The following is a 16,139-nucleotide window of genomic DNA, read 5'->3' as shown; positions in this document are numbered from 1 at the left end:
GAAGCTTTGCTCTGAACTGGGCTCACTGATTTTTAATTTCACTCATATATTCACTCAATGATTACTGGATTCACTCAGTAGGGACTGGATTTGGTTCTGGGAATTCAGAGGAAGTGTCATCTGTCATCACAGAGCTCATGATCTAGTAGGGGAAGACAAGGACATGAACAAGTAGGTATAAAACAGAGATTTTCTCTAACAGAGGTAGGTTTCAAGGACAAATAGGGCAGAGAAACAGTGTTAAGTCTACTTTGGGGAGCTATAGGAGGCTTCTTTAAGACAAGGATGAAGTACGAGTGTCCCAGGTGACTGGGAGAGGTCATTCTATGGGAAGAAGACAACAGATGCCGCAGTCTAGAGGTGAGAGGCAGTCTGCCTTGTTGCATAGACTAGACCTGCTCAGTCACCCTGAATATTCCAGTCTCCAGTCTTTCCCCTGGAACCATAATACTGAGGTCAGCATGAAGGCTGGTGGACAGGGGAGCTATCAAGGAGATGTAAAGGATTTTATCTCAAGAGACAGAATGTTAAGTGGAGGACGTTTTCCATTACCCCTGGTGAGTTGGCAGCACAACATATCTTGTCCAAAATAATCCATTTGTTGGAGAGCTTGTGACAGCTTCCATCTCAGCACCAAGCACCCAGCATCTAAGAAGCAAACTGACCTAGATGGACGAGGATGGTGGCTGTCACCCCACCCACCCAGAATCAGGACAAGAGTCCTTAAAGTTGTAACTGACAGTGTCTGGTCTTTGGGGCCAACACAGCCACACGTCACACGTGCCAAGGGCTGTCTGTTGCTCGAGCTAGCACACCAAGAAGGGCTGGTGGTTGACCAGTAAAACTGAAATCAAGGAGGGATAAGGAAATTATGTGACTGACATACCTGCACTTCCTGGCTTTCCGGTGACATTGTTGGGTGGTAAAGGCTTTCTTCGTGGGGGCATGGGTCTGGGTGGCAAGGGTGGGCGATGAGTACCTGGGGTTATGGCTAAGAGATAATATTACAGATAAAGTGGTCATAAGGATTCACTCTACAAAATCACAGGTTTTTAAAAAAATACAATATTTGACAAGTAGCAGTTGGATAACAGAGAATAGATTCTACAGAAAAGAGCCTGTGAGTAATACTTTCTGATGTTATTCTAAATTAGTGCTTGTAATGTACCCAGGGATAATAAAGCACATGAGTTAATGGGGAAAATATTATCTAATCATGGATAAAAATATATCAGTAAACCTGCCCTTTGAAAGGCTGTACAAATGCACAGAATTTAACATCTTTTGCTTCTCATATAAATTCAACAGTAGCATTTCTCAGTTTCATTGTCTCCAATTGCCTTTGCTTTGCAGACTACAATTCTTACACCATTTTAGCTTTGAGTTGTTAAAGCATATAATTTCTCCTTTAGTAGGTGTTCCACTCCATCCTTCAACTATATTCAGTCAGTTCAGTTCAGTTCAGTCACTCAGTCATGTCCAACTCTTTCAGATTCCATGAACCGCAGCACGCCAGGGCTCCCTGTCCATCACCAACTCCCGGAGTCCACCCAAACCCATGCTCATCGAGTCGGTGATGCCATCAGCCATCTGATCCTCTGTCATCCCCTTCTCCTCCTGCCCCCAATCCTTCCCAGCATTAGGATCTTTTCCAATGAGTCAACTCTTCGCATGAGGTGGCCAAAGTATTGGAGTTTCAGCTTCAACATCAGTCCTTCCAATGAACACCCAGGACTGATCTCCTTTAGGAAGGACTGGGTGGATCTTCTTGCAGTCCAAGGGACTCTCAAGAGTCTTCTTCAACACCACAGTTCAAAACATCAATTCTTCGGCACTCAGCTTTCTTCACCGTCCGACTCTCACATCCATACCTGACTACTGGAAAAACCATAGCCTTGACTAGATGGACCTTTGTTGGCAAAGTAATGTCTCTGCTTTTAAATATGCTGTCTAGGTTGGTCATAACTTTTCTTCCAAGGAGTAAGCGTCTTTTAATTTCATGGCTGCAGTCACCATCTGCAGTGATTTTGGAGCCCCCAAAAATAAAGTCACCCACTGTTTCCACTGTTTCCCCATCTATTTCCCATGAAGTGATGGAACCAGATGCCATGATCTTAGTTTTCTGAATGTTGAGCTTTAAGCCAACTTTTTCACTCTCCTCTTTCCCTTTCATCAAGAGGCTCTTCAGTTATTCTTCGCTTTCTGCCATAAGGGTAGTGTCATCTGCATATCTGAGGTTATTGATGTTTCTCCCGGCAATCTTGATTCCAGCTTGTGCTTCCTCCAGCCCAGCGTTTCTCATGATGTACTCTGCATATAAGTTAAATAAGCAGGGTGACAATATACAGCCTTGACGTACTCCTTTTCCTATTTGGAACCAGTCTGTTGTTCCATGTCCAGTTCTAACCGTTGCTTCCTGACCTGCATACAGGTTTCTCAAGAGACAGGTCAGGTGGTCTGGTATTCCCATCTCTTTCAGAATTTTCCAGAGTTTATTGTGATCCACACAGTCAAAGGCTTTTCGTAATTATAATTAAACCAACACTTTTAGAACTTTTCAAATGATTACAACAAAGTAGCCCTAATGGCAGAAGCAATAAGCCTGTGCCCATGCAGATCAGAGTCACCACACAAGGGCACCTGGCCCGGGAGCTGTAAGAGGGAGGCAAAATTTTACACCCACTCTGCTCTCTCACCCACCCACGCACCTTCATGTAAGGACGCCAACCCAGAGGAAAGGCACATTTTTCTAAATGGTTTGCCTGAAGGGCAGAGAGGAGAGAAATCTTTTTATAATCTGCACAAAGACTGACAAGGCTAAAGTTACCTGAAGCAGTCCACCTTAACCCAAATTTTCTTTGAAGTCTTGTGTTATAAGCTTAAAAATTCATCTCTTTCTTTGCATAATATATTGGTTTAATAATCTTGAAGCAAAATTGACAATCCAAGAAAATGCCCTGTGGCTTTAAGTACTTCCTGGGATACTAGGAATTGTGCATGTGTGTGCATGAGTGTGCATATGCTGGGGGTAGGGATGAGTGAGTCGTGATGATAGAATAGAGATGTCTCATCCAGACATTAGTACATTAGAGTGGGTTTCACAGCATCCTGCTACAAAGCATAGAGCTCTTATTCAATGCAAAGATATTACCACTTGATAATTTTGGCCTATTATGTACAGAACAGTCTCAAAGTAGAAACATAAATCATTTCTGCCAAAAGAATATTATAATAAACTACAGAAGAGGAAAACTTGTATATGATGAAAACTAGAATCCACAGTTACTTTTCAGCATTTGATCCACTGTGGCCCCTCGGGACATTATGTGAAGTAATTATTAAATCAGTTCCTCATTAGAGGTTCTTATTAATATTCAGTTTGTGCATAAAGCATTTTTCATTTGTGAACGTGCTACTTGTTTTGAAGCAGCACATATAACTTGCAGCTACAAGTTTCAGAGCAGAACTGAGTGAGGGAGTCAGCCTCTTATTCCTTACCTGGTTTTTTTGTAGGGTGAGAAGAATCGATTGATACATTTCTACCAGCACCAGATGGCAGTGGGACTTGCTTGACCCCTGTGAGCAGAGATAATGACAGAATAAATAGAGAGCTAAAATGCAATAAACATTCTTCACAGAAACTTCATAGAATTGTCAGTGATAATGTGCATTTTTTTTAAGAACAAGGATACTGGTGTTTTTGTGCCTAGACATTTTGGTTGACTTCTCCTGTCTGCATACAGAAAAAAATATCTAAAGCCCTACTGTATTCATCGGTTGTGATTTTTCCCTCTGAAGATTTAGTGTTTGATTTTTTGATTGTGGCTTTGTATTAATTTTCTATGCTGCCCACCCTGCACTGCCTGCCTGGGTGGTATTGTCTTGCCAGAAGGATTTCATCTACAGTGATTGACTATTTTTTTGCCAATATCATGCATAAATTCTGTGGTTTTTAAAAATATTTTTCTCTAACTCCTCTACCCCAATAAAAACCCTTATAATTCCAACATGTTTGGGTTTGTACCTAATGAATTGACTTTAAAATATTTTTTGAGAAGCCTTGGTTAGCAGGCTGGTTAGGCCACAGACTGGATCTGTTCTCTTTTTAAATTAGGCCTGGGCAGGCCTTGAACTCCAAATTGCTGTTTAGAAGAAACTGATCTGAAAATTACCCTGCATGCTATTTTATCTCCTAAGTCTCTCAAACATAATCTGTTGGTTATTACTAAGTCATTCACCTAAATACCCATGCTAGGATTTTGGGTAGCGATCCTAAGGGTAGAGGGAACCAATTTACTTTTTGTCCTGTATTTTAAAAATTATTATTCTTTTACATTATGAAATAGTCTTCCCTGACATGGCTGGCAGTCTCCATTAAGGAATCAATAGTAACAGACATTTAGAATCTCAAGAGTGAATATTATCTTAAATATAGTGGCTCATCCTGAACTTCCCAGGTGGTGTAGCGGTAAAGAACCTGCTTGCCAAAAAAAAAAAAAAAAAAAAAGAACCTGCTTGCCAGTGCAGGAGACACAAGAGACATGGGTTCGATCCCTGGGTCAGGAAGATCCCCTAGAGAAGGAAATGGCAACCCACTCCAATATTCTTGCCTGGAAAATACTATGGACAGAGGAGCCTTGTGGGCTATAGTCCATGGGGTTGCAAAGAGGTGGATATGACTGAGGGTGCATGCACGCATGCGCATGTGCACACACACACACACACACACACACACACACACACACACACACACACACACACACACACAATGGCTCATCCTAAGAAATGAACCCATACTCTGAGGATATGTGTATGTGTGCTCACTATAATATGTACTAAAAATAAGAATAAACATTGAATCAATATACTAGCTAGTACATTAACAAGAACAAACACAGTCACAGCCCTGTTTCGAGTGCTGTTCCAGGACTCTGTAGGGACATTACACACTCAGCCTCATGTAATATGTAGGCAGAGATATTAAGTATACAACAGAAGCCTTGCTTGTCAAAAATTAGATGACATTTTCACATTAATTTATGAAATTATTAATCATGATTGTATTATAATGAAAATTAATCAGCCCAGGGATCGAACCCAGGTCTCCCACATTGCAGGCAGAGTCTTTAGCATCTGAGCTACCCAAGAAACTCATTAATATATTACTAACATTATTATTAACTATAATAATAATTATGAGTAAAATTAATTTATGAAACCTAATATTGCAATTCCATACCCTCTGCTGTTTGAATAAGAGATAATATATAAAATCATGGTGAATGTTTGTATGGAGCCAGGGATCAAATGCTGTTTTATCTGTGGTAGGAATAAAATGTTTCTGCAATCAATGACTATGTTGTGGCTCATCCCACAGGCACTGTGAGAACCAATAGCTCATGGGTCTTCTTCCTGTGCCCTCCTCTGAGTGGCAATGTGAGTGAGAAATGACTCACTTGGGTGGTTACTCTGTGTGTGGCTTAGGGGAATGCAATTCATTTGTGTCACCAGGATACCCTGGTTTGCTGATATCTGATTTACCACTATTTTTCGAAGGTAAAATCAGATTATATCCTCTGGCACGCTAGCAGGCTATGTGTGCCTTCAGTAGACCCTTCTTCACAGTCTTTTTCCAAATCTTTCCACCCTTAGAAAAACAAAGTATGTTCATCCAATACTGCACAAGCACCTTAGATATTCAAGATATGATTTGATCCATACACCCCCTTCTGGGTGGGAGATACCCCTGGGGTCTCACAGAGGAGGAAACCCAAGGCAAGAGGAGATTAAGTACTTGTCCAGGGACTCACAGTTAAAGTGAAGGCATTCACGCCCATGTATGTCCAGCTCCCAAGCCCATTTCTTGAGCACTAATTGGGATAGTACAGGGTGCCTTCTTCTGTCATGATCTTTCTTCCGATAAAGAGAAGGCTGAAAGTGGCATCACTGGTGCTAAAGCCCATGCTACCAAGCCTAGACTTAAAACCTGACTTAACTGCAGTTTTGACCTTCCCCAGAAATGTAATCTCAATCAACCAGTCTGGAAATTTCTGGTCAGCCCCTGTGAGGTAATCTGTCACAGGAACCTTCTTCATCCTCCAGAAGAAGAGGTGATCTACAATGGTAAAACCCACGCAAATCCCTTCTACCTAAAAAGGTGTCCTGACTTCAACGTAGTATTTTCTTTGGTTAATAGATCCCTTGCCCTACACTTGTTCCTGTACAGGTGGTTACAGCAGGGGAAGGGGAGGCTGGGACAAATTGAGAGAGTAGGATTGACATACAAACACTGTTGCTAAGTCGCTTTAGTTGTGTCCGACTCTGTGCAACCCCATAAACGGCAGCCCACCAGGCTCCCCCGTCCCTGGGATTCTCCAGGCAAGCATACTGGAGTGGGTTGCCATTTCCTTCTCCAGTGCATGAAAGAAAAAAGTGAAAGTGAAGTTGCTCAGTCGTTTCCAGCTCTTAGTGACCCCATGGACTGTAGCCTACCAAGCTCCTCTGTCCATGGGATTTTCCAGGCAATAGTATAGCAGCTTCCTACTTGTATAAAATAGACAGCTAGTAGGAAGCTGCTATACAGCACAGGGAGCTCAGCTCAGTGCTCTGTGATGACCTAGAAGGGTGGGATGAGGGGTGAGAGGGAGGTCCAAGAGGGAGGCGATATATATATACATATATATAGACACCCACATATGTACACTCACATATATATACACACATGCACACGTGTACAAACACGTACACTTTGTTTTACAGTAGAAACACAAATTGTAAAGCAACTGTCCTCTAATAAAAAAATAAAGCTTCCCTTTCACACAAGTCTTTGAAGTGCCATTCTAGTCACTACATAGGATGCTGCTTGATTCATAAATTGCTGAATGCATGCTGTAATAAGTCGTTTCCATCGTGTTCAACTCTTTGTGACCCTATGGACTGTAACCCACCAGGCTCCTCTGTCCAGGGAATTCTCCAAGCAAGAATACTGGAGTGGGTTGCCTTGCCCTCCTCCAGGGGATCTTCCCCACCCAGGGATTGAACCCTGGTCTCTTAACATCTCTGGCATTGGCAGGCAGGTTCTTTACCACTAGCACCACCTGGGAAGCCCAATAAAGCCAATTAAATCTTCAAATTTACTTGGATGGATTTTTTTTTTTTTATGCTTCTCTTTTGCCTCACAATGACTCTACCTGACTTTAGTTCTCAGGTCCTATACTCTGTATTTCGTATGTCTGAAGTGCCACCACTGGGTGAGGGCTAAACAACCATGGCTGGCAAGCAGGTGCCATGCAGTCATGCCACTGATATGTGGGAATCAGAGAGAAATGCAAGTATGACATGGTTTTCCAACCATGCATGTACAGATCCACCAAGTCACGGGCTGGTGAAACGAAGAACTGAGAGAGAGTCTAAAACTCTGCAGGATTACTTTATGAATAAGAGAAAAAATGGAAACATCCCTGGCCTCTTTTCTAATTAAGGGAGAAATCAGACATTTTCTGTCATTTTCTGTATACGTAGAGATGGAAGCATCATACTATTATGATCCTTGTAGGTTAAGTACCCAAGTCAGTAGTGTCAGTGGCTAAACTGGATTTTGTCCAGCCTTCAGAAACAAAGAAAAGCCAGCAGTGGATGAGAATGCTGGGAAGAGCCCTGCAGGAGGCGGCTGTGGGACTCAGAGAAAAAGCATTGAACTGGGGACAGGAGATTGAAGTCCAGTTCTGGACTTGGCTCCACCTGGCTGTGGTTTGCATGTCAGCCAGTAGCACGTGAGCACAGGACCTGGAGGCCAGTGAACTTCTGTGGCCCTGAATTGAGGAGAGCCAATAAAGGCCAAAGCAAGCAGAGAGGCAATGGGAGGGCAAAGGAGGAAGCCAGTAAGAGACAGTGCAGAGAAAGAATCCTCAGGAACTGACATCTGATTAGCCAGTCTGGCTCAGGCTGCAATGTGAATTCTTTCTCCCTCATGCAGGATTAATCCACTATTTTCTCAAGGGCACCATTGGCTCCGAAAGCACCAAGACTTGAACTTCAATGTAAGCCCCCAATTGTCATATGGAAAGTCTCCAAAAACCACTTGATTTACATAGTTCATCCCTTAGCAATATACTGTCAGAAATGAAGTAATGATTTTGGTATTTTTAACCATGGTAACAGAAACTTTGCAAACAAACACAGCACACTGGGAATTGATTTCCGAATGTAATCGAGACTGTTCCTCGTGACCAAAAAGGAGTGGTGTTTATGGATGATTGGTCTCCTCACCCACGTCTCAAGATCTCAGCACCTGGCTGCAAGGTCAGGGGTGAAGAGCCAGCAGACTGGAAGATTTAGCTGCAGCTCAGACAAACACATTCCTCACTTGGGAGGCATCTGGGTTCTGGTTGTCAAGCACACTCCATGTGGGTCCAGTTGAAGTGTGGATTCCTCATTAGGAGAGAACGGAGCAGAGAAAGCAGTCTGGGATTCAGGTATTAACATATCTGCCAAACCACATGTGCCAAGGGGGTTTCCAAACTATACTTTGCCTGGCACATGTGGGCCTTCAAGAAATGTTAGTTGAATGAAAGAACAATTGCACAACTCAGCAGCTTTCTTCTACGGTGAGAAAGGTAGAGATTGTCTGGCAAAGGATGGGTGATTTTTTTCTGTCAAAGGTCAGAGGGTAAATATTTTCAGCTCTGTGGGCCATACTGTCTCTGTCACAACTATTCAGTTCTGCCACTGTACTGTGAAAGTTTCTACAAAACCTTGTTTACAAAAAAAGGCAGTGAACTGGATCTGGTCTGTGGGATTGTACTTTGTGGGTCTCCCTGGTGACTGGGTGGTAAAAGGCTTCCCTGGTGGTTCAGTAGTAAAGAATCTGCCTCCCAATGCAGGAAACCCAAGAGTTACAGGTTTGATTCCCAGATCAGGAAGATTCCCCGGAGAAGGAAATGGCAATCCACTCTAGTATTCTTGCCTGGGAAATCCCATGGACAGAGGAGCCTGGCAGGTCACAGTCCATGGGGCTGCAAAGAGTCGGACATGACTTAACACACACATTTGTACTTTGTGCAATCCCCTGGTCTAGGCATGCTTTTGCATCTCAAGTTGGTTATAAGCATGTTGAACATATCAATTAAGCTGAGACGTATCTCTGGAAATCCTGAAAAAGCAGATTGCTGGAAAAATGACCTACCTAAAATTCATTCTCTGAAGGCTACTTTCTAACTTTAAGGTGGAGAAATATTATACATATACATGTGAAATGAGCATAAAGCAGGGTAAATATCTATAATGATGTTATGAATTAAGAAACTTGGCTCAAGATAGTTTAAAGATTGCTGGGGGTTTATGGAGTCATTGCAAGATTTGTATAGAGACCTAAAGAATCAAAGGTCCATAGTTTTAAGGCCTTAGAATTTTTCTGTTTTAGCTTTCCAAAGGATGAACAGTAAATATTTTTATGCCTAAGACTATGAAGAATATGATAAATCCTAAACACATCATTTTATCAGCTGATTTTTTAAAATGGAAAATATATGTACTGAAAATTTCAGCAAGAAAAATTATAGTAAAATATATGTGAGGTAGATAAGAATCATACATATTCTAGGCATGATGTCAACGTTGGATGAAAAATCAGTTAACACAAAAATGTTGCTCTCATTAATACGCAATTGAGGCTATAAGTGAGTGTGAATGAGACAATAGGACTGGGTCAGAGAAGAAAAGAAATCTGATGTGAATATCTGCATTTCTATAAACAAGTCAGATCAAAACCATGCACAAAGTAAGGCAGACTCTTGTCTATAACCTGAAGAGAACAGACTTAAAAACTTCTTTTTCTCACCCATTTCTCAAAACATTATTCCCCAGGCAAATAATTTGAAAGCTGTTAAAATTCCTTTCATAATATGCTATGTAATGTCATCTGTTATTTGTATTTCATTTACTTTCTTTCTGGTCTTACTGTACTGGCTTAACACTCCACTTCCATTTTCAATGGAAGCGGTAAAAGCAGCAATCCCTACTTATATTCTTGATGTTACAAGAAAAATATTCAGACTGGGAAATGAGATGTTAGCTGTAGGTTTTTCTCAGATGCCCTTTATCAGAGGGGGGAAAATTCCCTCTATTTTTAGTTTTCTGAGAGTTTTCATCATGAATGGATTGAATATTGTCTCATGGCTGATTTTTTTTTATTTATTGAGATGATCATATGATTTTTTCCCCTTTGTTCTGTTAATGTGGTTCAGTACAGTTGCTCAGTGGTGTCTGACTATTTGCAAACACATGGACTGCAGCATGCCAGGCCTCCCTGTCCATCACCAACTTCTGGAATTTACTCAAACTCATGTCCATTGATGCCATTCAGCCATCTCATCCTCTGTCATCCCCTTCTCCTCCTGCCTTCAATCTTTCCCAGCATCAGGGTCTTCTCAAATGAGTCAGCTCATCGCATCAGGTGGCCAAAGTATTGGAATTTCAGCTTCAGCATCAGTCCTTCCAGTGAACACCCAGGACTGATTTCCTTTAGGATGGACTGGTTGGATCTCCTTGCAGTCCAAGGGACTCTCAAGAGTCTTCTCCAACACCACTTTTCAAAAGCATCAATTCTTCGGCGCTCAGCTTTCTTTATAGTCCAACTCTCACATCCATACATGACCACTGGAAAAACTATAGCCTTGACTAGATGGACCTTTGTTGACAAAGTAATGTCTTTGCTTTGAAATATGCTGTCTAGGTTGGTCATAACTTTCCTTCCAAGGAGTAAGCGTCTTTTAATTTCATGGCTGCAGTCACCATCTGCAGTGATTTTGGAGCCCCCCAAAAATAAAGTCACCCACTGTTTCCCCATCTATTTCCCATGAAGTGATGGGACCAGATGCCATGATCTTAGTTTTCTGAATGTTAAGTTTTAAGCCAACTTTTTCACTCTCCTATTTCACTTTCATCAAGAGGCTCTGTAGTTCTTCTCCACTTTCTGCCATAAGGTTGGTGTCATCAGAATATCTGAGTTTATTGATATTTCTCCCAGAAATCTTGATTCCAGCTTGTGCTTCTTCCAACCCAGCTTTTCTCATGATGTACTCTGCATATAAGTTAAATAAGCAGGGTGACAATATACAGGCTTGACGTACTCCTTTCCTGATTTGGAACCAGTCTGTTGTTCCATGTCCAGTTCTAACTGTTGCTTCCTGACCTGCATACAGGTTTCTCAAGAGGCAAATGAGGTGGTCTGGTATTCCCATCTCTTTAAGAATTTTCCACGGTTTGTTGTGATACATACAGTCAAAGGCTTTGGCATAGTCAATAGAGCAGAAGTAGATGTTTTTCTGGAACTCTCTTGCTTTTTCAATGATCTAATGGATGTTGGTAATTTGATCTCTGGTCCTTCTGCCTTTTCTAAATCCAGCTTGAACATCTGGAAGTTCATGGTTCACATACTGTTCAAGCCTGGCTTGGAGAATTTTGAGCATCACTTTGTTAGAGTGTGAGATGAGTGCAATTGTGCAGTAGTTTGAGCATTCTCTGGCATTGCCTTTCTTTGAGATTGGAATGAAAACTGACCTTTTCCAGTCCTGTGGCCACTGCTGAGTTTCCCAAATTTGCTGGCATATTGAGTGCAGCACTTTCACACCATCATCTTTGAGGATTTGAAATAGCTCAACTGAAATTCTATCACCTCCCCTAGTTTTGTTCATAGTGATGCTTCCTAAGACCCACTTGACTTCGCATTCCAGGATGTCTGGCTCTAGGTGAGCAATCACACCATCGTGGTTATCTGGGTCGCGAAGATCTTCTTTGTATAGTTCTGTGTATTCTTGCCACCTCTTCTTAATATCTTCTGTTTCTGTTAGGTCCATACCACTTCTGTCCTTTATTGTACCCATCTTTCCATGAAATATTCCCTTGGTATCTCTAATTTTCTTGAAGAGATCTCTAGTCTTTCCCATTCTATTGTTTTCCTCTATTTCCTTGCATTGATCACCGAGCAAGGCTTTCTTATTTTTCCTTGCTATTCTTTGGAACTCTGCATTCAAATGGGTATATCTTTCCTTTTCTCTTTTTTCTGCTTCTCTTCTTTTCACAGCTATTTGTAAGGCCTACTCAGACAACCATTTTGCCTTTTTGCATTTCTTTTTCTTGGGGATGTCTTAATCCCTGCTTCCTGTACAATATCACGAACCTCCATCCACAGTTCTTCAAACACTCTATCAGAGCTAGTCCCTTGAATCTATTTCTCACTTCCATTGTATAATTGTAAGGGATTGGATTTAGGTCATACCTGAATGGTCTAGTGGTTTTCCCTACTTTCTTCAATTTAAGTCTGAATTTCCTAGTAAGGAGTTCATGATCCGAGCCACCGTCAGCTCCTGGTCTTGTTTCTGCTGACTGTATAGAGCTTCTCCTTCTTTGGCTGCAAAGAATATAATCAGTCTGATTTTGGTGTTGACCATCTGCTGATGTCCATGTGCAGAGTCTTCTCCTGTGTTGTTGGAAAAGGGTGTTTGCTATGACCAGTGAGTTCTCTTGGCAAAACTCTATTAGCCTTTGCCCTGCTTCACTCTGTACTCCAAGGCCAAATTTGCCTTTTACTCCAGCTATTTCTTGACTTCCTACTTTTGCATTCCAGTCCCCTGTAATGAAAAGGACATCTTTTTTTGGTGTTAGTTCTAAGAGGTCTTTTAGGTCTTCATAGAACCATTCAACTTCAGCTTCTTCAGCACTACTGGTTGGGGCATAGACTTGGATTACCATGATATTGAATGCTTTGCCTTGGAAACGGACAGAGATCATTCTGTCATTTTTGATATTGCATCCATGTACTGCATTTTGGACTCTTTTGGTGACTAGGATGTCTACTCCATTTCTTCTAAGGGATTCTTGCCCACAGTACTAGATATAATGATCATCTGAGTTAAATTCACCCATCCCATTCCATTTTAGTTCGCTGATTCCTAAAATGTCGATGTTCACTCTTGCCACCTCCTGTTGCCTTGATTCATGGACCTAACATGAATTTAGGTCCTATGCAATATTGTTCTTTATACATCAGACTTGACTTCCATCACCAGTCACATCCACAACTGGGTGTTGTTTTTGCTTTGGCTCCATCCCTTCATTCTTTCTGGAGTTATTTCTCCACCGATCTCCAGCAGCATATTGGGCACCTGCTGACCTGTGGAGTTCATCTTTCAGTGTCCTCTCTTTTTGCCTTTTCTTACTGTTCATGGGGTTCTCAAGGCAAGGATACTGAAGTGGAAATTATACCAATTTGTTTGAATGTTAAGACTAACATCCTTTCCTGAGGTAAATATCATTTGGTTGCTATATGACAAAGAGATGTACCACCCATATCTCCAATCAAGGCTCTCCTCAGCTGAGGCTGACCCTCAAGGAGCTGACAATGGGATGCTGTCTGCTGACCTTACTCCTTGCAGGTGGGCAGCAATTTCTTCCCTGAGGGGGATCCCAATAGAGAGACATTAGAACATAGAACATGTGCAACACATTTTGATTGGGGATGTTAGTGGAGCAAGGAAAGGGGAAACAGCAGGCTCAGCTTTGTTTATCTGTGCCCACCAACCTATTTCTATCAGCAGCCAACTAATTAAACTGAAGAAGTCCTGGTAAAAGGTTATCCTTTCAAAGCTAAGTTAGGTGAGTTATTACAAAGCTGACTTTATCTACACAAGAGGGTAACAGATGTCGATCTGCATCACAAGTAGCTCTGAAAAAATTTTTATACCACTGATAAACTAAAGCATAATCATGCCCTGTTTTCTCCCCAGAAAACAATTAGCATTTTCCTAGTGAGAATCACTCAGAGAAGGCAATGGCAACCCACTCCAGTACTCTTGCCTGGAAAATCCCATGGATGGAGGAGCCTGGTAGTCTGTAGTCCATGGGGGTGCTAAGGGTGGGACACGACTGAGTGACTTCACTTTCACTTTTCACTTTCATGCATTGGAGAAGGAAATGGAAACCCACTCCAGTGTTCTTGCCTGGAGAATCCCAGGGACAGGGGAGCCTGGTGGGCTGCCGTCTATGGGGTCACACAGAGTCGGACACGACTGAAGCAACTTAGCAGCAACAGCAGCAGTGAGAATCGCTGCTTGATTATACTGAAGGTTAATGGCTTTCAAGTTTCATCATAGCTGCTTGTTCTTTCATTTGCTCTGCTGACATAAATGCTTTCTTCTGTTTTTACTTAGACAAACTCTGGGGAATTATTTTGAATATTCAGAAGGTGGCTCTGTTCACAGCCAGACTGTTTACGTCAATCTGAGACACTATGCACTGCCTAGTCCCACTTGGGAAGAATAAAACGAACAGCTGAGCACAAATAAATATTGGAATGCTTTCTTGCTTTTCATGAATCAGGAATTTATAGTATCTGTCTCATTAATTGAAGGAAAGTGAATTCCTAGAACCTCAGACATTGTAATAACCTAGTACAAAAACACATACTAAAAAAAAAAAATCTAAATCATTTTTAGACTGAATACGTGTCTTCAGATAGTATTCACATATTTCTCATTAAGGAACAATGAATTATGGATTGATTATATATACACATACATATGCATTAAACAAACTATAATGTTTATGCATATTTACATAAGCAGGCACAAGATCTTCACTATTTAAAAAATATTTCAAGTGAACAGTGCAATCCCAAATTAAGGCATTTAATAACTACCATTTATCCACTTAGTGAGTTGAGTGAACTTTTATCAGTTATTTGTCCTAGTTATCTATATGATGTCCCATAGATGAGACTGGAGCAGGGTAATATCATTTAATCAAACTGAATGATTTGGAAACATGATTTGTAACCAGGGTGATCATTTGCTAATTGCTCTTATCATTTAAATATCATATTCCAGGTTGCTAACAGATGTGGATCTTTTAAAAATATTATAATGGCACTTATGAAATTATAAACTTGAAAACCAGTTGATAATTGTCTCAAAGACAAACCTATATATGGAAATTTGAAGTTTTCCCTAATTTTGAAATTAGGGAAAAAGCTATTTTGATATTTTAATTCATACTGAATCAGGATATTTTTTTTAATAAATTTATTTATTTTAGTTGGGGGCTAATTACTTTACAATATTGTAAGTTTTTTTTTTTAATAAATTTATTTATTTATTTTAGTTGGGGGCTAATAACTTTACAATATTGTAATAGTTTTTGCCATACATTGACATGAATCAGCCATGGGTTTACATGTGTTCCCCTTCCTGGACCTCCCACCCACCTCCCTCCCCATCCCATCCCTCTGGGTCATCCCATTGCCCCGGCCCTGAGCATTTGCCTCATGCATCGAGCATGGAATGGTGTTCTGTTTCACATATGATAATATACATGTTTCAATGCTATTCTCCCAGAACGTCCCACCCTCACCTTCTCCCTCAGTGTCCATAAGACTGTTCTATGCATCTGTGTCTCTTATTCTGTCTCGCATATAGGGTTATCGTTACCATCTTTCAAATTCCATATATATGCGTTAGTATACTGTATTGGTGTTTTTCTTTCTGGCTTACTTCACTCTGTATAATGGGCTCCAGTTTCATCCATCTCAATAGAACCGATTCAAATGTATTTTTCTTAATGGCTGAGTAATATTCCATTGTGTATATGTACCACAGCTCCCTTATCCATTCATCTGCTGATGGACATCTAGGTTGCTTCCATGTCCTGGCTATTATAAACAGTGCTGCGATGAACATTGGGGTACACGCGTCTCTTTCAATTCTGGTTTCCTCGGTGTGTATGCCCAGCAGTGGGATTGCTGGGTCATATGGCAGTTCTATTGCCAGTTTTTTAAGGAATCTCCACACTGTTCTCCATAGTGGCTGTACTAGTTTGCATTCCCACCAACAGTGTAAGAGGGTTCCCTTTTCTCCACACCCTCTCCAGCATTTATTGCTTGTAGACTTTTGGATAGCATACTTAATCAGGATATTTTTAAGAATTAAGACTATATATTGTAGTTGATTTAGTGGACTGGGGTGAGAAAAGTAGAAAACTATTTTTTAATGTTTACAGGGACATTTGAAATTTTGATTTTGGAATGATTTACAATTTTCAGTTCTATGAACTTCCCAAACTAGTTATACTAACTTCCAAAACTAGTA

At 41.0% G+C, this 16,139-nt stretch overlaps 1 protein-coding gene across 8 annotated transcripts in view; it reads right to left on the bottom strand.

The window, feature by feature from the left end:
• The window catches only part of ABI3BP (ABI family member 3 binding protein), a 286,699-nt gene that overhangs the window by 44,695 nt on the left and 225,865 nt on the right, over positions 1 to 16,139 (bottom strand). For 5 of the 8 annotated variants that reach the window (XM_081572436.1, XM_081572437.1, XM_081572439.1 and 2 more), the window contains 2 exons: positions 3,499 to 3,576; positions 887 to 991 (listed from right to left, as the gene is read on the bottom strand). In XM_081572436.1, coding sequence (XP_081428562.1) covers positions 887 to 991; positions 3,499 to 3,576 — 183 coding nt within the window. The remainder of the gene's footprint in view (positions 1 to 886; positions 992 to 3,498; positions 3,577 to 16,139) is intronic. The other 3 variants (XM_081572441.1, XM_081572442.1, XM_081572443.1) reach the window with 1 other exon arrangement.

Source organism: Giraffa tippelskirchi, chromosome 2, assembly GCF_054371585.1.
Source record: "Giraffa tippelskirchi isolate mGirTip1 chromosome 2, T2T-mGirTip1v1.2.pri, whole genome shotgun sequence".
NCBI lineage: Eukaryota > Metazoa > Chordata > Mammalia > Artiodactyla > Giraffidae > Giraffa > Giraffa tippelskirchi.
This window is presented reverse-complemented; position numbering and strand designations above follow the sequence as displayed.